Source organism: Budorcas taxicolor, chromosome 25, assembly GCF_023091745.1.
Source record: "Budorcas taxicolor isolate Tak-1 chromosome 25, Takin1.1, whole genome shotgun sequence".
Classification (NCBI taxonomy): Eukaryota; Metazoa; Chordata; class Mammalia; order Artiodactyla; family Bovidae; genus Budorcas; species Budorcas taxicolor.
The window spans coordinates 46144294-46165867 of record NC_068934.1 but is presented as its reverse complement, the minus strand read 5'-3'; the positions used below and the strand labels follow the sequence as shown (position 1 = coordinate 46165867).

The following is a 21574-nucleotide window of genomic DNA, read 5'->3' as shown; positions in this document are numbered from 1 at the left end:
TGACTACAGCTTGATCTGATCTTCCGTCTTCTCCAACCCCCAGGACAGAGCTTCTCCCGGGAGGGGCTTACTCAATATTGTAATCTAATTTTATATTTGGAAAATGAAAAAACTAGATGCTTTTCCTTTGTTGGAAATTTAAGAAATACAAAATAGCAAAAAGAGAGTAGTAACAAGAGGAAGTTGTAACATGTTTTCAGGGGCTTCCCAGGTGGCGCTAGTGATAAAGAACTGCCTTCCTGGTCGGGAAGATCCCCTGGAAGAGGGCATGGCAACCCACTCTAGTATTCATGCCTGGAGAATCCCATGGACAGAGGAGCCTGGTGGGCATGGTCTATAGAGTCACCAACAGTCAGACACGATTGAAGCGACTTAGCATGCATGCCACGTGTTTTCATTGCCCTGACTTAGTCCCTGTTAGTATTTTTGTTATTTTGGCTGTGCTGTGTAGCATGCAGAATCTTAATTCCCCCGCCAGAGATCGAACCTGTACCCACTGCAGTGGAAGTGTGGGGTCTTTACCTCTGGACCACCAGGGAAATTATTTTTGCTTCTTTCCACTGTTTTCTAGATGGTTAAAAAACATTTCACAGTAGCATATGAATATGTGCTAAATCACTTCCGTCATGTCCGACTCTGTGACCCCATGGACTATAGCCCGCTAGGCTCCTCTGTCTGTGGGATTCTCCAGGCAAGAATACTGGAGTGGGTTTCCAAGCCCTCCTCCAGGGAATCTTCCCAGCATATGAATATACTGACCCTTAAAAATTTAGACTTTAATAGAAAAAAACTAAAGTGCCTCTACCCCAGAGCCAAATACTATTTAATCCAATATTATCTTAAATCCTTTAAAAAAAAAAAAGCAACTTTGTTTGTACATCATTTACCTGCAGAAAAATGAGTGTTTAGTGTTTTTATTTGTAGAAACAGTGTCTAACTATAACATGATCTTTCACCCTGCTTTTTCAATCAAAACTGTGCTTGAGAGTAGTCCATTTTACAAATAGATTTAGAAACCTAATTATCTACAGGTTACACCAGAGCATCAAGGTTAAAGACCTGGATTCAAAATCCTGCTTTCCCCCACTTACTTCCTGTGTAATTTTATGACCCATGCCTCTATTGGGAAATTAGGATCACATACATCCTAAAAGAGCACTGTTAGGGTTGAGGAAAGTAAATGAGCAGTGCCTGACATAATGCCCTAAGAATGTTCAGTTAAAGGCACTGGGTTAGATTAAATAGATTAATTCAGAAAATCCGTATCTTTACATTATTGAGTCTTCCCATCCAGCCATGTGATATGGTCTCATTTTTTTCAGATATCCTAGGTCCTTTAGAATTTTAAAAAATTCCACACATTGTAAAATACAGGAATTTTATGGGATGTTTTTGTGATCTCTGTTCTGATAACATTTTCTAATTGACTGTTGTTTGTAAACGCCACGCTCAGTCGCTTCAGTCGCGTCCAGCTCTTTGTGACCCCATGGACTGTAGCCTCCCAGGCTCCTGTGTCCATGGGATTTTTCAGGCAAGAATCCTGGAATGGGTAGCCATTTCCTCCTCCAGGGGATCTTCCTGACCCAGGGATTGAACTGGTATCTCCTGTGTCTCCTGCATCACAGGCAGATTTTTTTTTAACCACTGAGCCATGGATGTTTGAGTTTAGTACAGCGTTATTTTGCTGCAGTTGATTTTACATCTGGAACCCTTCATGGAATTCTCCGTAAGAAAGTTTGTCCATTGAAGCTCTTCTATTTTCTGCGCTGATGATTGTATTATTGAGAAATGATGAGTCTAGCATGTTCCTTTCTAATGTCAGGTTCTACTTTCTTTTCTTATTTCATCAACTAAGAGCTTCAGAATAAGATTGAATAGTGTAGTAGGCCACCTCATGCGAAGAGTTGACTCATTGGAAAAGACTCTGATGCTGGGAAAAATTGAGGGTAGGAGGAGAAGGGGACGACAGAGGATGAGGTGGTTGGATGGCATCACTGACTCCAGGGACATGAGTTTGAGCAAGCTCAGGGAGATAGTGAAGGACAGGGAAGCCTGATGTGCTGCAGTCCATTGGGGTTGCAAAGAGTCAGACACAACTTAGCAGCTGAACAACAGAGCTTCCTTATATGGGGTGTAACTTTAATTGGAGTGGTAAAAGCTTAATATTGAAATCTCCAATTGCATTTGTTAGAATTTTTGTTTCTCCTTTTCACTTCATGTGCCTTTAGATTTCCTTAGACCAGCACATTTTAACTGGCAGCTCAGAACCAGAATTCCTGCCGTAAGTGTCTATTTCCCTCCTAATTAGTAATAGCTGCTCGTGACAATGAAAGCAAAGTGACTACAGAAAAGAACCACTGATGCAGGTGCAAAAGGAGATGGAATTCTAAGCTGCTGCTGCTAAGTTGCTTCAGTCGTGTCCGACTCTGTGCGACCCCATAGACGGCAGCCCACCAGGCTCCTCCGTCCCTGGGATTCTCCAGACAGGAGTACTGGATTGGGTTGCTATTTCCTTCTCCAATGCATGAAAGTGAAAAGTGAAAGTGAAGTCGCTCAGTCGTGTCCGACTCCTATCGACCCCATGGACTGCAACCCACCAAGCTCCTCCATCCGTGGGATTTTCCAGGCGAGAGTACTGGAGTGGGTTGCCATTGCCTTCTCCTGGAATTCTAAGCAATAACACCTAAAAACCTTTCTAGATAAAGTTGAAGTCTGGAAATATTCACAAGAGCATCAACCCTAGTCTTTTCTCCAACAGGCTTTATTGCCTTTTTCTGTCACAGGTCTGGATGCTTCCCTGGTGGCTCAGTGGTAAAGACCCCACCTGCAATGCAGGGAATGTGAGTCAGGAAGATCCCCTGGAGGAGGAAATGGCAACCCACTCCAGTGTTCTTGCCTGGGAAATCCCATGGACAGAGGAACCTGGCGTGCTACAGTCCATGGGGTCACCAAGGAGTCGGATATGACTTAGCGACAACAGTCAATAGCGATAATCAGATCATCTTCTTCCCTAGTCAATCAGAGGTGTGACCTTGAACCTCCCAGTGGCTTGCTTCCAAACCATGCAGTGGGTGGGAGGAGGGTGGATCTGGGCAATAATATCTGGATTGCCCTATCAGATCTGGGCGTGGTTTTGAAATAGAAACATCTATTTCTGCTTTATTGACTATGCCAAAGCCTTTGACTGAGTGGATCACAAGGAACTGTGGAAAATTCTGAAAGAGATGGGAATACCAGGCCACCTGATCTGCCTCTTGAGAAATCTGTATGCAGGTCAGGAAGCAACAGTTAGAACTGGACATGGAACAACAGACTGGTTCCAAATAGGAAAAGGAGTACGTCAAGGCTGTAGATTCTCACCCTGCTTAGTTAACTTATATGCAGAGTACATCATGAGAAACGCTGGACTGGAAGAAACACAAGCTGGAATCAAGATTGCCGGGAGAAATATCAATAACCTCAGATATGCAGATGACACCACCCTTATGGCAGAAAGTGAAGAGGAGCTAAAAAGCCTCTTGATGAAAGTGAAAGAGGAGAGTGAAAAAGTTGGCTTAAACCTCAACATTCAGAAAACGAAGATCATGGCATCTGGTCCCATCACTTCATGGGAAATAGATGGGGAAACAGTAGAGACAGTGTCAGACTTTATTTTTGGGGGCTCCAAAATCACTGCAGATGGTGACTGCAGCCATGAAATTAAAAGACGCTTACTCCTTGGAAGAAAAGTTATGACCAACCTAGACAGCATATTCAAAAGCAGAGACATTACTTTGCCAACTAATGTCCATCTAGTCAAGGCTATGGTTTTTCCAGTAGTCATGTATGGATGTGAGAGTTGGACTGTGAAGAAGGCTGAGCGCCGAAGAATTGATGCTTTTGAACTGTGGTGTTGGAGAAGACTCTTGAGAGTCCCTTGGACTGCAAGGAGATCCAACCAGTTCAACCAGAAGGAGATCAGCCCTGGGATTTCTTTGGAAGGAATGATGCTAAAGTTGAAACTCCAGTACTTTGGCCACCTCACGCAAAGAGTTGACTCATTGGAAAAGACTCTGATGCTGGGAGGGATTGGGGGCAGGAGGAGAAGGGGACGACAGAGGATGAGATGGCTGGATGGCATCACTGACTCGATGGACGTGAGTGATCTGAGTGATCTGAGTGAACTCCGGGAGTTGGTGATGGACAGGGAGGCCTGGCGTGCTGCGATTCATGGGGTTGCAAAGAGTCGGAGACGACTGAGCGACTGAACTGAACTGAACTGACCAGACCTGGGCATGGTTTTGTTAGTTGCCCCAGGGCACCTTTGAAATGGATTTCTCCTCCAGTTAGGCAGGATTGTAAATGTCCTGAAGACTTTGGCCCATTTATTATTTGAAAACAAGCATGTGGTGTGGCCAAAAGGAAAAAAAAAGCTAAGTGTGACGATTGTCAAGACAGCCTGTTAGTATGAAGTTTGCTGAGGCTTTTGATAGAGACCTTGACTTACTTCCCTGGTGGCTCAGACGGTAAAGCGTCTGTCTACAATGTGAGAGACCTGGGTTCAATCCCTGGGTTGGGAAGGTTCCCTGGAGAAGGAAATGGCAACCCACTCCAGTACTCTTGCCTTGAAAATCCCATGGATGGAGGAGCTTGGTGCAGGCTACTGTCCATGGGGCTGCAAAGAGTCGGCAAGACTGAGCGACTTCACTTTCACTTTCTTGATTGTATTAAGGCTCAGTGTCACTGAATGCTTCTTCTGCATCTGAGATGATCGTATTGTGTTTCTTCTGTCTTCTTAATTACATCAATCTTTTTTCTAATCTACGGAGTTATTTTTGACCTAAAGGGATGGCACAGTGAGGTCTCTAAGAGGACAGTTTGGATCTTCCGTTCTATCACCTACCAGCTGCCTGGCATCAGACAAGTTTCTTGACCTCTCTGTGCTTCCTGACTAGTTACAGTAGTGACCTGCTTTAATCTCCGTGAAGTCCTTACGTTGGGGCCCCGAACATTGTAAGTGCTCTGTGTTTGCTGTTCTCATTTTTTATTATTCCAGGGACAAGGCTTTTGGTCATGCTGTCATATTTTTTCACTGGATTGATAGCTGTGGTGCACCCCTTTCCTCCTTTTCCTATACACTGCAGGAGTTTTCTGAGGGTGACTTTTAAGTCATCATTTCCTGAAGCATCACTAGGACTCATTGTAAGGCCATCTGGAGCTGGGGCCTCTGCTTAGGGGTGAGCTGACCACTGTTTCCATTTCTTTTATGGCCATTTGTTTATTTCCTTGAGCCAGTTTTGAACACCTACATTTTAAAGAATGTTTTCTTCATGGATTGTCCCTTTTTCTAATATAAAATATTTCTCTGCTTTTAACAACTTTGCCTTGAGGTCTAGGGTCTCTGATATTACTATTGCTATCTAAGCTTTCTTTTTTATTAGTATTTGGGGTTTTCTTTTCTTTCTTTTCTTTTTTTTTGGCTGTACTGTGTGGCATAAGGGATCTTAGTTCCCTGACCAGCGATAGAACCTGTTAGCCCTGCATTGGGAATACAGTCTTAGCCACTGGAACACCAGGGAAATCCCTGGGATTTTTTTGTTTTTATTTTCCATCTTTCTCTTGTTTTCGGGATGACTGTAAAAACAACCTATAATTAACTTTTCATTTTGTTTTACTTTAACCCAATGTCACTGTCTTTTAAAAAGAGTATGACCTATTTACATTTATTAGTATTTCCACTGGAACATATATCTGCCATATTATATTATGTTTTCTATTTAGCATTCTTTCTCAATTTCTTTTTCATCTGTTTTCTGAACTTCTATTGAATTAATTGAGTTTTCTTTGTGCTATTCCATTCTTCCCCAGTATTGGTTTCAAAGTTATACATTTTATTTCTATTTTTAGTGGTTTCCCTTACATTTTTAACACTCAGACAGAAATTTCCTTTTCCAGCAAAACTATTCTAAACGTCTATCCTCCTGCTGAATTGAAACAAAAACAGGTGGTACTGTGTCTCTCTGTACTTCCTTCTATCACAAATTCTGCATCCCTGTTTTCTGGGTTGGCCCTATTTATGACCTGGCAGGGAGGGCATTTCTGGCACCAGGCTTCATGCTCTTGGTGGAGACCTGGCCTCCACCACTGAAGCCTCTCAGTCTTGTTCACCAGCACTGGTTGCAGACTGAAGATTTGGCCCCAGGCCCTGTGCGTTCAGCTTGGCTGTGTTCCCGCTTCCTGGCTAAGTCACAAGGCTTCAGCTCCCACCCCAGGCCAGGGGTTCCTTCCTATTTCTTTCCTTCAAAGAGAGCCTTATTTCGAGTCTACACAGAATTCCCTTGTTCATTTCTGTGCGATTGGAATGTCACTACTAATGCTTTTTTTTTTCTTCTCTGTTTCTTTGAGAGTGAAACGGTGCATCTTCGGTTCTACTCTTATATCTTCAACTGGATATCTCCCTATTTTTTTCCCACTAATTTAAACTTGAGAAAGTAAAGTCAATCAGCCTTCGCTGGTGAGGTACACTTAGGACACCGTGAGTGCAAACAGCGTAATTAATGGCTCATGTGACCCAGCCTCCCTCCCTGCTCTCCAGAGCAGAGTGCCCACACATGCCCTGCAGACCGTCTGGTCCTGGTGTGAGACCCTGTCGGCCTGCCAGGGTCTCAGGGTCCCTCTTTGGTTTATACTGGTCCTGAAGCCCTGGGGACCGTCTGCAGCCTCCACCAGGGAGCACCTGTGACATCTCAGTCCCAGGGATCAATACAGTCCCCTCAGCCCACCCACCCTGGCACCTCCTGGCGGCAGACACATACTCAGACACCTGGTAGATCAGGTCGAGGTATTTGCAGGGTCTCCATGTCAGCCCCTTTCCCGTCTTTACATTGCCCCTTGGCGTTCTGCCTACACCCCCTTTGGCCCTTAAGACAAGCGCTCTAGGTTCTTTTTTGCCCCATGTAGCCCTTGACTGCTATTTGGGATGATAGACACCAGGAAGAGCTTACACACCACTCGACTAATCCCAAGCCGTTAGAAATACGAGACTCAAGTTTCAGTTTTTAGAAATGCCAGGACCTACCTTATAAATCAGCAAAAAGCAAAACCTGTTGAGTGTTTATTAGAAACAGATTGAGCCATTCATCTTCTGTTACATGTTCTTCCTCCCATGACCACTTTGCACCTTCCAAAGACAATTTCCTCCCAATATACAGAACTCAGAGCCACGAAGGACACATGGTCGGGGGCGCCACTGCTGCAACGGTCATGACGCCATGGCCAGTATTTATGGCTTCCTTCCTCCTTCCCGAATCCCGCGTTCCCTCTGCCTCCAGCCAGCACTGCAGCTGCTCGGGAGACTTTACCAGGTGGGGTGACTTAATATCATAAAGATGTCACATCTTTCCAAGTTAATCTACAAGCTCATTGCAATTCTGATCAAAATCCCATCAAGGCTTTTCATGGAACTGGGAAAACTGGTTCCAAAATGGATACAGGGTATTCCCTGGTGGTCCAGGGGCTAAGACTCCATGTTCCCAATGCAGGGGGCCCGGGTTTGCAGGCTGTAACTAAAGATCCAGCACAGCCAAATAAATAAATATTTTTAAATAAATAAAATGGATATAGAAGAACAAAGGGCCCAGGATGGCCAACCTCATCTTGAAGATGAACAAAAGAATTGAGGGGAGATCTGCCAGAGAGTAACACTAATTATAAAGCTAGAGTGATCAAGACAAGGAGACCAGGCTTCCGATCATCATCAGGCTCCTTTATCATCATTTTCTAGAAGTTCTGCCATTTTGATTTATTCCTTTTTCGGAAATCTTACTTATAAAGTTATTTGTATTTATTTTGGGCTGGGCTAGGTCTTCATTGCAGCGAGCAGGCTTCCCATCGCGGCGGCTTCTCTTACTGCGGAGCACGGGCTCTAGGGCACGGGTGCTTCAGTACTTGCAGCGCGTGGGCTCCCAGGCTGTGGGATTTTCTCTCAGCTCCTGTGCCATGTAGGATCTTTCCAGATCAGGGATCAAACCCATGTCTGCTTGCATTGATAGGAGGATTCTTTACCACTGAGCCACCAGGAAAGCCCTTGTTTTCTTTTTTGACATGTCATTTTAAGAGAGACTTATAAATACACTTATAAATATAAATATTATATCTATAAACATTAGGGTCTTTGTGTTTCCTGAGTTTTGTTTTTTTTTTTTCATTTAATCACTTATAATGAGAGACTGTTGTCTGTACTATTTCTTTCTCTCCCTCTGGAATGTTGTAAAACTTCCTCTGAGCCATGATATATAGTTATTGAAGTAAATATCCCAAGAACAATTGAAAGGACAGTGCCTTCTCTGTTTCCTCATCGCAGAGCTTGACATTTGTTGTCTCCAGATGTCTCAGCCTCTATCTTCCCATCAGCTTTCTCTTTATGAAAGTCAGGGTATGTTATTTGGTGCATAGAAGCTCATAACTATAAACACTTCAGATGTTTCCTGCCAACATGAGAGATGGAGTGTGTGTTTGCTTTTTTATGCTTTTTGTGGCTTTGAGGGGATTCTGAAAGATTTGTGGGAACACCATCTGCAACATCATAAACCCCTGGGCCCCCTCTGCCCGTCAGACGTTCCAAATACATCTCCTTTATCATCTCTCTAATAACTGATAATAGTAGCTATCCTCGTACAAGAGAAATCCTGAGTTGTTTTTTTGGCTGCACCACACAGCATGCAGGATCTTACTCTGCCCAGGGACTGAACCATGCTCCGGGCAGTGGAAGCTTGGAGTCTTAACCACTGGACTACCAGGGAAGTCCCTGAGAAATCCTGTCTTGATCTGGTCAAGTTCATTCATCTGAGGGGCCTCATTTAAGGAATTCATCCCCAGTCCAAGGTCACAAAGAAAAATCTTATATTTTTTTTGTTGGTATTTTATGTTTCCTGTTCACACATAAGTGAGCCCTATGGCAGTGTTTTTGAATCTGGATACTATGGACATCTGGGGCTGTACAATTTTTTGTTGTGGGTGGCTTTCCTGTGCATTATAAGATGTTTGGCAGCATCCCTAAGTGCCAGCAGTGCACCATAAGTTGTGGCAACAAAAATATCTCAACATAATTAAAAAGCCCCACTCGTCAGCTGATGGCTGTTTGGGTAGTTTCCAGTTCTTGGCTATCATGAGTAAAGCCTCTATGAACATTCACAGGTCTTTTGTGGACACATAATTCCATTTCTCTTGGTTAAATACATCAGAGTTGAATTGTGGGATAAAAATATATCTCTAGACATGGTCAAACATAATCTGGGGGACAAAATCACCCCCAGTGAAGAACCACTGATCTATCTGGAGTTTATTGTTGTAAATGGCATGAGGTAAGAGCCACTCATTTTTCTCAATACAGTGAATCAGTTTTACTAAGCAACTCTTCAGACATTTGCCATGCTACTACTATTACACATCAGGTTCCTGTATATGCAGAGATCTTAAGCAAGATCAAACCAGTCCATCCTAAAGGAAATCAGTCCTGCATATTCATTGGAAGGACTGATGCTGAAGCTGAAGCTCCAATGCTTTGGCCCCCAGATTGGAAGAGCCAGCTCCGGGCGTTGGTGATGGACAGGGAGGCCTGGTGTGCTGCAGTCCATGGGGTTGCAAAGAGTCAGACACGACTGCGCGACCGAACTGAACTGAACTGAAAGTTGAAAAATATGCATAAAAATAGAAAAGATAAAAGCACGGAAAAATGAGAAAAATAGAGTATTAGTCAAGGAAATCTAGAGAGGGAGAGAGACAAGAAAAAAAATAATAGGGGGCAGATTATCAGATGAATGGGCTTTCCTTGTGGCTCAGCTAGTAGGGAATCTGCCTGCAGTGCAGGAGACCTGGGTTCAATCCCTGCGTTGGGAAGATCCCCTGGAGAAGGAAAAGGCTACCCACTCCAGTATTCTGGCCTGGAGAATTCTATGGACTGTATAGTCTAAGGGGTCGCAAAGAGTTTGACACAACTGAGCCACTTTCACTTCTCAGATGAATAATACATAATCTCAGTCCTGAAGAAGATGAGCTGTCACGTTGAAAAGTATAATAAGTACCCTGCACATTGAATGAAAATGGACCCAAGACTAATGCACGAGCCAACCATGAAAGTCCAGGGCCCTCAGGAGGCAAATGCAACTTTGTGAAGAGAGAAGAACACCACACACAAAGCATAAAGAATTTGAAACTGCATTTTATCTTGTGGTGATGGCGAAACAAGTGCTTTGACACTTAGGCATCTCCGTGCCCTCCCATGAAGCTGGGCAGGTCCTTGCTGTTGCCTCAGTGAAGACAGAGGACACCACATGCTGGGGTTTCCCAGGCTAAGTTCAAGAAGGTTACGCAGCTTTGTGGTGTCTCTGGAGACACTCACTTCAGTCACTGCGTCCAAGGTCCAGCTGCCCTGAGGCTGCTACAGAGAGAGCGCGTGTGGAGGGAGCAGAGCTGGAGGGAGAGGGAGAGAGAGGGAGGGGAAGGAGGGAGCAGAGATGAAGAAACACCTGCTCCCACTGCCCAGCCCTGGAGTGACGCTCGTCACTTCCGCTGCGTCCACATACAAGGGGGCTCTGTGCCCAGGGAGAGGAAATGAGTTTGGAATATCTAGCCAGTCTCTGATATAAAACACCAGTTCAGTTCAGCTGCTCCGTCGTGTCTGACTCTTTGCAACCCCATGGACTGCAGCACGCCAGCCTCCCTGTCCATCACCAACTCCCGGAGTTTACTCAAACTCATGTCCATTGAGTCAGTGATGCCATCCAACCATCTCATCTTCTGTCGTCCCCTTCTCCTCCTGCCTTCAACCTTTCCCAGCATCAGGGTCTTTTCCAATGAGTCATTTCTTTGCATCAGGTGGCCAAAGTATTGGAGTTTCAGCTTCAGTCCTTCCAATGAATATTCAGGACTGATCTCCTTTAGGATGGACTGGTGGGATCTCCTTGCAGTCCAAGGGACTCTTAAGAGTCTTCTTTTTTTCAACTTTATTTTCTGGGATTTTTCATTTCTGTTATCATATTTTAGTTTTTTTAAAAAGTACTTTCAGTTTTGAGAACTTTTTTGTTTGTTTCGTTTCGGTCACACCATGTGTCTTGCGCGTCTCCTGACCAGGGATTGAACCCACATTCCCTGCAATGAAAGCTGATCCAGTTTTGACCACTGGACCTCCAGAGAAGTCCCAGGGAATGTTCTTTCTTAATAGCCTCACTTTATCTTCCGGGTCCCTTGGACGGCAAGCAGATCAAACCAGTCAATCCTAAAGGAAACCAACCCTGAATATTCATTGGAAGGACTGAGCTAAAGTTGAAACTCCAATACTCTGGCCACTTGATGCGAAGAGCTGACTGACTGGAAAAAACCCTGATGCTAGGAGAGATTGAAAAAGTGACAGATGACAAGATGGTTGGATGGCATCACGAACTTAATGGATATGGGCTTGAGCAAACTGGGAGATAATAAAGAACAGGGAAGCCTGGAGTGCTGCAGTTCATGGGGTCAGAAAGAGGCATAGAGGACTGGGCAACTGACCACCACTACCACCGCCAATCTTCTGAGTTAGTAACTTTTCTTATCTCCCTGAAGATAATTATTAAAGTTTATTTTTAACTCGAGTTTTCTCATGCAGTCTCTGTCTTCTCTGAGTTCTTCTCCCTCCTGTTCACTGTTACCTTTTTTATGCTAGAGACTTCTCTCAAATATCTGGCCATTGTTTATTGTCTGTTGATTTGCAGTGTTAGAAATGAGCAGGAAGTTTGACGGAAGTTCAGAAGTTCAGGAGTTTGAGCAAATTCCGGGAGATAGTGAAAGGTAGGGAAGCAGGTCTGCCTCCTGCAGTCCATGGGGTCACAGAGTCACGACTGAGCAGCAGCAATCGGGTGACAGGATTGCGGCCATCGGCTCAGTTTCCATTTCTCGCGGATGCCCCCTCGGCTCTGCCCTCCGCACGGGCCTGTCTGCACATGCTCCGGCTGGAGCCGGCCTGGTGATGCGGGCGGAGCTTGGGGACCAGTGCTAGGGCTCACAGGCTGCCAGCCTCGCCCACTGCCTGTAGCCAAGCGCAGGAAGCCAACCCAGATCTCCGCCAGGCCTGGATTCCTGATAGAGGGTGATGCCACCAAGTTTGCGCTGCTGCAGTAGGGGCCTCAAAACCCACTAGGACTGAGTCAGCTGGGGAGGGAGGAAGCCAAGAACCTTCTAGAGGTCAGCACCTCCGATTGTTCGGAGCTCTTTTCCTGCAGCAGGGTGATCCCACCAGCCACCGTAAGGTCCTCCCTTAACCCTTTATGCCAACAGCCTCAATGCCAGCCATCCCCCCACCCCCTCGATCTTGCCCACCCCCAACCCCCAGTCTTGCCCACTCCAAGTTCCTGATCACTCACTGGCCTCTGTCCTGGATTCTGGACACTGACCTTGGCCTTCTCTCTTTTCCTGGCGAAGTGGGCAGTGAGAGTTGCCACTCAAAGTTCTTCCTTGGGGAGAGCATCCTTCTCCAGGGTCCTTCAGGGCGGCCCACCCTGGCCAGAAGCCCAGCTCTTTCTTAGCCCCCAGGGCCCTCCAGGCCGAGTTGGGGGGGGGGGTACAGCATGTTGGCAACATGAATCACCAACTCCTGCAGCTTCCCGGGTCCCTCAGTAACCACGTGCAGTGGAAGCAGCGCCCTTTAGCACACCATCTCTGTCTTGGTGTTCTCAGGGGCAAGTCAGACTGATCCTCTGATGCCCCGAGTGTTCAGTCTCCTCCAGGGCCCAGAAATGAGCCAAGAACTGTTCCTGGAAAGAGACTGTGTGGGCTCCTGCTTTCTCCCAACAGGATTTCTCCACTCGAGGAGGAAAATGCCAGAGGAAAAGGCTTCCAGTTGCTATGGCTGGGTCATCTCTCTGCAGAGGAGACTGGAAACACAACAGATGATGGCCAGACTATATACGGAAGGAGAACCTGACCCATGGCCTGCAGTGACCTGCCTGAAAACCCACCTCTTATTCACAATAACCAGACAGGAAGCCAGCCCACAAGAGGTCAGACTTGTAGGAAGCCTGATGACCATATCTAGGACGATTTAGGACAACCCTTGTAATGACTACCCCAATAAGTGACTGCTTCCTTAATTTTCATCCCCTCTTCCAACTTAGGGGGTTTCCCTCGTAGCTCAGTGGGTAAAGAATCTGCCGGCAGTGTAGGAGACCTGGGTTCGATCCCTGGGTCAGGAAGATCCCCTGGAAAAGGAAGTGGCAACCAACTCCAGTATTCTTGCCTGGAGAATCCCATGGACAGAGGAGCCTGGCGGGCTAAAGTCCACGGGGTCACAAGAGTCGGGGACAAGACGGAACAACTTAACCATCACCTTCCAACTTAGGACCAACCAGAGGAAGCCAAATCTGCTCCCCTAAGCAGTAACATAGGATGTCTCACTTCCGGTCAGCCCGCCCAGAGCGCCCCAGGCCGACAGCCTCCATTCAGGGCACACCTGGTCTCCCCTTTTCAACCCCATAAGCTTTCCCACTCGAGCTCTACCAATCAAGTGGCTGAGGCTGACTCCCTTGCTGGAGCACTCCCTGCCCTGAGGACACAGACTGCTTGTTCTCATTTGCTGGTCTTCACTTTCCAGAGGGCTGCTAGAACCAGCTAGGAGGAAAGCAGGCTTTCCGAAAGAGAGATGACGGAGGTGCTGTGGTCAGGAGATGCTGGAGCACCGCTAGTCTCTGTCCACGGGGGCAGTGGACTAGGTGTGCAAGTGCGGTGAGCTCCCAGGCAGAGGGGGCAGCCCAGCCCAGCTCTGAAACCATCCTTTGCTCTCCCCAGGGGCCAAAGTCTATCCCAGTTTGGCTCTGCAGACGAACGTCCATGCCAAGGAGAGGGCTGTGCCCTTTGGTCGCTCTCATCAGCTTGGTGTCTTCCTCCCAACCGCCCTCCAGATAGACATTTTCTCAGTCATTTCCCCATCACGACAGCTCTCAGGGCCTGCTCTGAGAGAGCCAGAGGGACCTAGTACTGGGCAAGAGAGAATACCCCAGGGTCACAGCCCTCTCCCCTCCCCTGATCACCTTCAGAGGCAGGACAAAGGTGGGAGGTGACTGGATTCCCTTCGCCTGAGCTGAGAGTAAAGGGTAGATCAGACAGGTTGGGTCAAGTTATGCTGCAGTAGTAGGCAACTCAAAAATGCCAGTAGTGGGACTTGCCTGGTGGTCCAGTGGTTAAGAATCCACCTTACAATGCAGGGGCTGTGGGTTCGATGCCTGGTTGGAGAACTAGGATCCCACAAGTCTCAGAGCAACTGAGCATGCTCTTCAACCAAAGAGAAGCCTGCACGCTCCAACTAAAACCTGATGCAGTCATAAAATTAAAAAAAAAAAAAAAATGCCAGCAGTGTAAAACCGCAAGGTCTCTGCTCAGCCACTCCACACGCCTTGCTCTATGCTGTCCTTGGAAGTGAATCACCCACTCTACCCACAGTCCAGCACCAGAACCTGTTATCTGGCCCCTCCCAACTGCAGAGGGGACAGGGAAGTTTGATTTTCCCACGTTATGGATGTACAATAGAAAAAGTCTTGCAAAGAGGGCTTCACTGTTGGCCCAGCCTCCTGTACTCCATGAGTCTAATCCTGATCCCCTTTCTCTTTTTCACAGCAGTAAAATCCATGGCACACCAGCAAGAGCCATTGTGTGTGCACCGAGCGTGCTCAGCTAGTCTCCTGTTGATGGACACCTGGTCTGTTTTCAATCTGCGTGTAATCACAAGCAATAAAATGAATAATCTTGCTAGTGCCTTTGTTCACACATCAACAAGTTACTTAAACTGTGATTCAGTTTCTCATCCATAAATGGGGATAAGCATATCTACTCAAGGGTGGTAAGAATTAAAGATCATATATACTGAAGCATTTAGTATGATGCCTGGCATCCAAGGGACTCGATAAGCTTTAGCAATTATCATTATTTGCAAGGGCAGCTATAGAGGGTTGGGGGATGAATGCCTCTTCAGTTTTGATCCACACTCCCTGAACCCAAAGTTCCCCACTGGCAATGTCTGTTCCGGCCTCTAGTCAGTTTCCCCAGCCCCCACCCAATGGCACTGCTCTCAGCTGTTCTGTGCTCCCAGGCCTCTCCAAGGGTGTTCAGGCATTCAATCCTGATGCTGGAGCCACACCTGCTCTGACACCACGAATGGCCCCTAAGCAGGGCCTCTGGGTGTGGGATGAGTACATGCAGATATTTCTGTCAAACCACCATCGCTGCAGTATGCAGGCACGTCACCTTAGTCACCACACAGATGCCTCCCCCTGGGCCCTCAAGTGACATTTCCTGGACGTCTCAACCGATTACGAGTCCTCTCATAAGAAACAAGAGAGGCTGGGACTTCTCTGGCGGTCCCGTGGTTAAGACTCTACCTTCCAATACAGGAGATGCGGGTTCCATCCCTGGCCTGGGAACTAAGAACCCACAAGCCGCAGGGCAACTGAGCCCACACAACCGCAACTTGAGAGAACGTGCGCCACACGGAAGACCCAGCACAGCCAAGATTTTTTAAAATTTAATTAATTTAAAAAATTACTTTAAAAAAGAAATAAGATGTAGACCTCCTGAGAGGTCAGATTTCCTACTTTGAGCAGGAAGCTCTGATGCTGGGCAAGGATTCCCAAAAAAGGGTCCTCTCCTCCAGGCTGAACTACAGGGGGCTGCCCATGGCCCCTTCCCTCCAGCCATTTCTGGGAGCCCCGAGAGCCCCAAGCTATTTGCACCCCAATGCCTCCCCACTGTGGACACCCCACAGCCAGCTCACCCAGGCTGGGCTGTTCTCTCTGCCCAGCTAACAAGGATGGGAAGAGAAGGCAGCAGGCAAGCCACCTGGATCACTGTGCTGCTCCTATGCCGGGATGCATGGGGGAGCAAGGAGAGTCCCACCTGAGCACATGTGACTGACCCTCCCACTGCCCCAGCCAGGGCTCCTCTGAGCCACTCAGCTCCTCTCCATGCCCCTCCTCTCGGCCAAGGGCCCCTCAGCTCCTGCTGTCCTGCACAGGGGCCCTCTAGCAGGTGGCTGGCTGAGACCAGAAAACATGTTTATTTAAGTGAGCCTGTCTCTCTAGACTATGGATATCCAGGGCAGGGACCATAGTTAATTTCTCTTCCTGTTTTTTTTTTTCCTTTCCCCTCTTTGTTTCTGGAGTTCAGTAAACACAGACCAACCCAAGGGCTTCAGGAAGATACCGATTATGTTTTGAAAGTGAAAGTGTTGGTCACTCAGTCACATCTGACTCTTTTCGATCCCAGAGACTGTAGCTCACCAGCCTCCTCTGTCCATAAAATTCTCCAGGCAAGAATACTGGAGTGGGTTGCCATTCCCTCCTTCAGGGGATCATTCCGACCCAGGGATCAAACCTGGGTCTCCCGCATACGAGGCAGATTCTTTGCTGTTTGAGCCACCAGGGAAGCCCGATTGTGTTTTAGGATCCAAGTATCCCAGCTGCCCCAGCCCTCCCCAAACCAGAGAGCCTGAGAGGATCAGGGAGGCCCCTGCCCAGAAAACTCAAGGCTCACTGCTTCTCTGTTGGAAGTTTTATTGGTCCTGGGGAAAGGGAAGCAGGCAGCCCCCTGCCTCGGGGGAGAGTGCCGCAAGCCCTCACTGTTTCCCGTTGCCATTGATGGGCCGGTTCACGTGCTCTGGGGAGGCCAGGAAGGCCTTGAGCTTGGGCCGGGAGTTGAGGCGGGCCACGTAGGCCGAGAGCAGGGGGAAGGAGTCCAGACAGCTGGGGGCCAGGACCTGGTGAATCCGAAGCAGGTCCAGCAGGTTGTAGTCCGCAAAGGAGATCTGCAGGGCAGAGCAGGGTGGGACTCAGAGGGCGTGGGAGTTGGGGGGCAGGGCGCCTGAGGCGGTCTCCAGCTTCGCTGAACCCATGACTCCAGTGCTGTCTCTGCACAGCTGTGCCATCTGGACAGAGCAGGGTGCAGAAGGGGCGGGCAGGGCCAGCTTACCTGGTCACCCACAATGAAGGCCTGGCCACCCTTGTTCTGAGACAGCAGGGTCTCGAAAGGCTTCAGGTGCTGGGGCAGTGCCTTTACATAGTCCTCCTTGCCCGCCTCCTGCCAGAGAGGCCACTGGGTATCATCCTCCTGGCCCTGGCCTGCGGCCCACCCTGTCCCTGTCCCCCGCCCCCGGGGATGAGTGGATGGCCACCCGCCCTGCCCCGCCCTCCTCTCCTCCCTCCCCACCCCAGGCTATTGCCACACGCTGTCTATTTCAGAGGCTGAGTCTTCTCTAGTTTACTCTGGTCATGATCACTCCCCAGATTTGCAAAAGCCTCACATTATCTTTCCAGATCGCACAGACACTGCCCTGCTTAGACTCCCCAAAGAGCATCTCCAAGCCAGCTGGCCAAGGCCTTCAGGAGTGGGCCTGCCGTCCCTCCAGCTCCATCCATCTCCTGACACTCTCCTTCGCACACACACAGAGGCACATCCTGCCTCTGCGTTAACTGCTCCCAAGTGCCCAGATGTGCCCTGTGCCTGCAGACTTGTTGCATCTTAAAGTACCAGCATCCCTTCCAGAACCTCCTCCTTCTACACCTGCTCCAGGAAGCCCTCCTGACCTCCCCAGGCTAAGGATCAGGGAACCACCTCTGGCTGGTTGTCTCCTGTCCTAGCACTGTTCTGCCATGGCCTGCTACCTGACCAGTCCCTCCCCCAGGGAGGGAGGCAGAAGGGTGTGTCCAGTCTACAGTGGCTCTTGATTCCCACTACCCCCTCCCCAAAACCAGAAGCAGCCCCGGGGGGGATCAGCCAGAACCACAAGACGGGGGTGGTATAGGGTGAGAAGGAAACAAGCCCCTTTCTTTCTTCGTCCTCCGTGTCCACCCCTGCGCCTGCGCTTACGTAGTTGGTGTAAATGAGGGAGACGTATTTGCAGCGAAGGTCCTCTACGCCGTCATTCACCATGTCCACCAGGGCTGCCTCCCGCTGGTCCTTCCCATACAGGCCTGGGGTGGCGGGAGAGCAGAGGGTGTGAGTGGGAGCCTGAAAGCCGTGGCAACCTGACCCCCCCACCCCCGCAGCGAGGCCACATGGCTGCTGGTGTGCATGGCCAGGCAGGAAGGAGGGGGATGCGTAGGAAGGGGCTGAGTCCACGGGTAGAATTCAGGGGCAGGTGGCCCCGCTCTAGGGCAGGGATCTTCCCAACCCAGGGATCGAACCCAGGTCTCCAGCACTGCAGGTGGATTCTTTACCAGCTGAGCCACAAGGGAAGCCCAAGAATACTAGAGTGGGTAGCCTATCCCTTCTTCCAGGGGATCTTCCCGACCCAGGAATCAAACTGGGGTCTCCTGCGTTACAGGCGGATTCTTTACCAACTGAGCTACCAGGGAAGCCCTAGATAACCTCTGCACGCCTGGATTCCACAGGGTGGCTAGGCGATTTGATTGACATGGAGGACGCTCAGCAGGTGCTCAGGAAGGCTGGCTGATGCCTGCCGGCCAGGCCTGGGCTGAGCCACCTGCAGTGCTAGGACTCACCCAGGGTGCGGCCCAGGTGTCGCAGGATGGCATTGGACTGGTACAGCGTGAGGTCTCCGTCCTGGAACTTGGGGAGCTGCCCGTACAGCTGGGGGGACGCACAGCTCTGTCAGAGGTGCTGAGCTCGGCTGCCCCTTGCCCCAGTGTTGCACCCCCCACCCGTCCCCACAAGGTCCAGCCCCTGAGCCGGGGACGGGACAAAAGTACTCACACAGGAGGCCTTGAGTGGGCCCTGCAGCCAGCTCTGCATGGCTACCACCTCCTCCTTCCAGCTCTGGTCCTGGTCGGCCAGCAGCATGCGCATGGCTTCGCAGCGCCCTGGGGGAGGGGAGAACGGGGCAATGAGGGTGGGCAGTGCCCTGGGCAGGGGCCAAGGGGCCGGGGACTGCTCCGAGGACCCCACAGCACAGGGCGGAGGGGCGGGCCAGGGCCTGGAAGCTAGAAGTACGCTAGCCCGGGCAGCTCCGGGGCCCAGGAAGGAGGCTCGAATTAATAGCCACGCGATGCCAGGGTAAAAAACGGTGGTGTGGACTGCAGCCCCCAACCTCTGGCTCCCCTCCCGCCCTACCCCCGCCGTCCCAGGCCCCTACCTTGAACCGGGAAGTAGACGATGGTATAGGGCGGCACTGCAAAATGCACAAAGAAGCCAGTTAGCGGCGGGAGAGGCCTGTTCCGGGCGAGACGACACCGACCCGTCCTCCCCGGGGTCCCATCCCCGGCTCTGGGCGCTCCAGCCCGCCCCCTCGCGAGCCCCAACTGCCCCCCCAAACACCCTGGGCGCCCCCTTCGGAGTCCCTGGGAGCCCCAGGCAACGGGGAACTCACTCCTGGCGACGGGGAAGTCGGTAAATGTGGCGGCGGCGGCGGTAAAATTCCATCGCGCTCGGCGGCTGCCTGAGCCTTATAGCGGTGGGCGCGCCCCGCCCCGCCCCGGCCCGCCCCGCCCCGGCCCGGCCGGCCGGCCCGCCCCCCGTGCTGAGTCACGGCGCCGGCCAAGAGCCGCTGCGCCGCTGCCCCCGGCCCCACCGCTTAATCTCCGTCCCCTGGGGGCCCGCAGCACCCCGGGACCGATTGCTGAACGTCTGCCGGGCACTGATGGGCGAGGGCTTCCAGAGCCCGGAGGGTCCGCGCGGTCCGACCCCTAGTGGGGTAGCATACCCCAGACACGCAAACCCCTGCGTGTGGACACTTGTTCCACAGACAAAAGGCAGGTGCTGCACACAAAGACGGAGACACACCCCTGCGCACCGACGCGCGCACACCCAGCTCACGCCCTAGGTTGGCTTTTCAGACCCATGGACCGTTTGGAGGCCACCGTGGGGTTCTTGTATGACTCATGTGCCCTGCTGCCCCTTCCTTACCATTTTTCTCTAAATTAATTAATTTAAAAATTAATTGGGCTTCCCAGGTGGTGCTAGTGGTAAAGAACCTGCCTGCCAGTGCAGGAGCCCCTGGTTCAATCCCTGGGTCGGGAAGATCCCTTGGAGGAGGTCATGGCAACCCACTCCAGTATTCTTGCCTGGAGAGTCCCGTGGACAGAGGAGCTTGTCCAGGCTACAGTCCAGGGGGTCACAGGGTTGGAAAAGACTGAAGCGACTGAGCACACACATAAATTAATTAATTCTCACTTCAGCTCAGATATGCCTGCAGAGGGAACCTGTCTTACTCCCGTAAGTGGAAGCAAGCACTGCTTGTGACAAGCACCTCACCATAGACATGCGACCCGAGGACAAGATGGTTTTTTAAATCCCAGACAACGGGACACTGTGTGTGTGCGTGTGTGTGTGTTAGTTGCTCAGTCCTGTCCGACTCCTTGTGACCCCATGGACTGTGGCCCACCAGGTTCTGTGGTGCATTGAATTCTCCAGGCAAGAATACTGGAATGGATTGCTATTTCCTTCTCCAGGAGATCTTCCCGACCTAGAGATCAAACTCAGGTCTCCTGCACTGGAGGCACATTCTTTATGGTCTGATCTTCCGTTTTCAAACAAGGTTAGGTGTTTCTGGCACAATAACACCCTGATCAGCGTCCTTCAGTTCCATCAGGATTGAGAGTGATTTTAAAGGATTCCAGGACAAGCATCCAAGCTATTTAACCCCAACTGTCCACCTGGGAGCCCCTTTCCAAGTTGTTCAGGCCCTACTCTGGGTCTCTCTGATGGCAGTGATGGAGAAAGCTTCAGAGAGGGGTGTCCAGGCGGTGTTTCATAAGGACCCCTCCCCTAGGGCTGGCTGAGCTGGCTGACGATCCAGAGGAGCCAGGCCCCAGGCAGGACACCTTAGGTTGGGCCCTGGGCAAGTTCTCCAAGCACATCCAGGTGGAAGCTTCTGGACTTGGTGACTGTGTGGGGAAGGAAGCCTTATGGGAGACGGAGAGGGGGACCCGGGAGGAGAGGCAGCCACTGGGAGGGCATCGAGTCCAGGTGTTTGTGGGATTGGGGTGGCGGTCGGGGCAGAGGCAGAAAGAAAACCCAGACAGGAGTCAGGAAAAGCGCATCCCTGCCTAAGGACCAGTGCGCCTCTCCTGACCCCCTTGACATCTCCTGCACCCCCACCCTGCCCCACCCCAGCAGGGATTCTTCAGGGGCCAATGCAAAGCTTGAACAATATCGTCAATATGTAACTTTCTAAGTGGATAATGAAACAATCATTTCCTTATACATCACCAGGAGGTACAGGCAAGGACATGCACTGCTCTGAGGCAGTCAATTCTGGCCCCCGGAAGGGCTGGGCCAACCCATCACCACAGTCCTTGGGCCTTGGCACACGCTCCAGGTTCCCACCCGCCAGGGGCCAGCACTTAGGGCCTCTGCTCCTCCCCTACTCACGACCCTCTTCCCTCAGGTCCCACCAACACTGTCTTCATCCCTTAAGGCACAACACTCTTCTTTGTCTTCTTTTTCTTCCAGAAGAGCTCCCTTTGCTTATTTGACCTGAGCTAAAAGTCACCTGAAATTTGCCTCCCCCAGTTCTTAACATCCTGTATTCAATGAGCTACAAAGAGCAAAGAAAAACATAAACAGTTGCAATTTTATGTCAAAAACAACCTCCCTGTACAGTTCCCTTCCTGCTACA

General features: G+C 50.0%; 1 protein-coding gene across 1 annotated transcript; it reads right to left on the bottom strand.

The window, feature by feature from the left end:
• Positions 1-16536: 16536 nt before the first annotated feature.
• On the bottom strand, positions 16537-19429 carry LOC128068782 (glutathione S-transferase P). The gene is made up of 7 exons (XM_052661993.1): positions 19325-19429; positions 19091-19126; positions 18712-18818; positions 18501-18588; positions 17866-17969; positions 16969-17076; positions 16537-16804 (listed from the first exon to the last, which is right to left on the bottom strand). Coding segments are annotated over exons 1-7 (633 nt in total). The 5' UTR covers positions 19326-19429; the 3' UTR covers positions 16537-16615.
• Positions 19430-21574: the final 2145 nt, after the last annotated feature.

Excerpts from the sequence above, each read along its gene's own strand:
- LOC128068782 (XM_052661993.1), bottom strand. Across the intron at positions 18,819-19,090 it reads CGTCTACTTCCCGGTTCAAG|GGCGCTGCGAAGCCATGCGC; the intron begins GTAGGGGCCTGG and ends CCCCTCCCCCAG. Across the intron at positions 17,077-17,865 it reads CCCTCATTTACACCAACTAC|GAGGCGGGCAAGGAGGACTA; the intron begins GTAAGCGCAGGC and ends CCTCTCTGGCAG.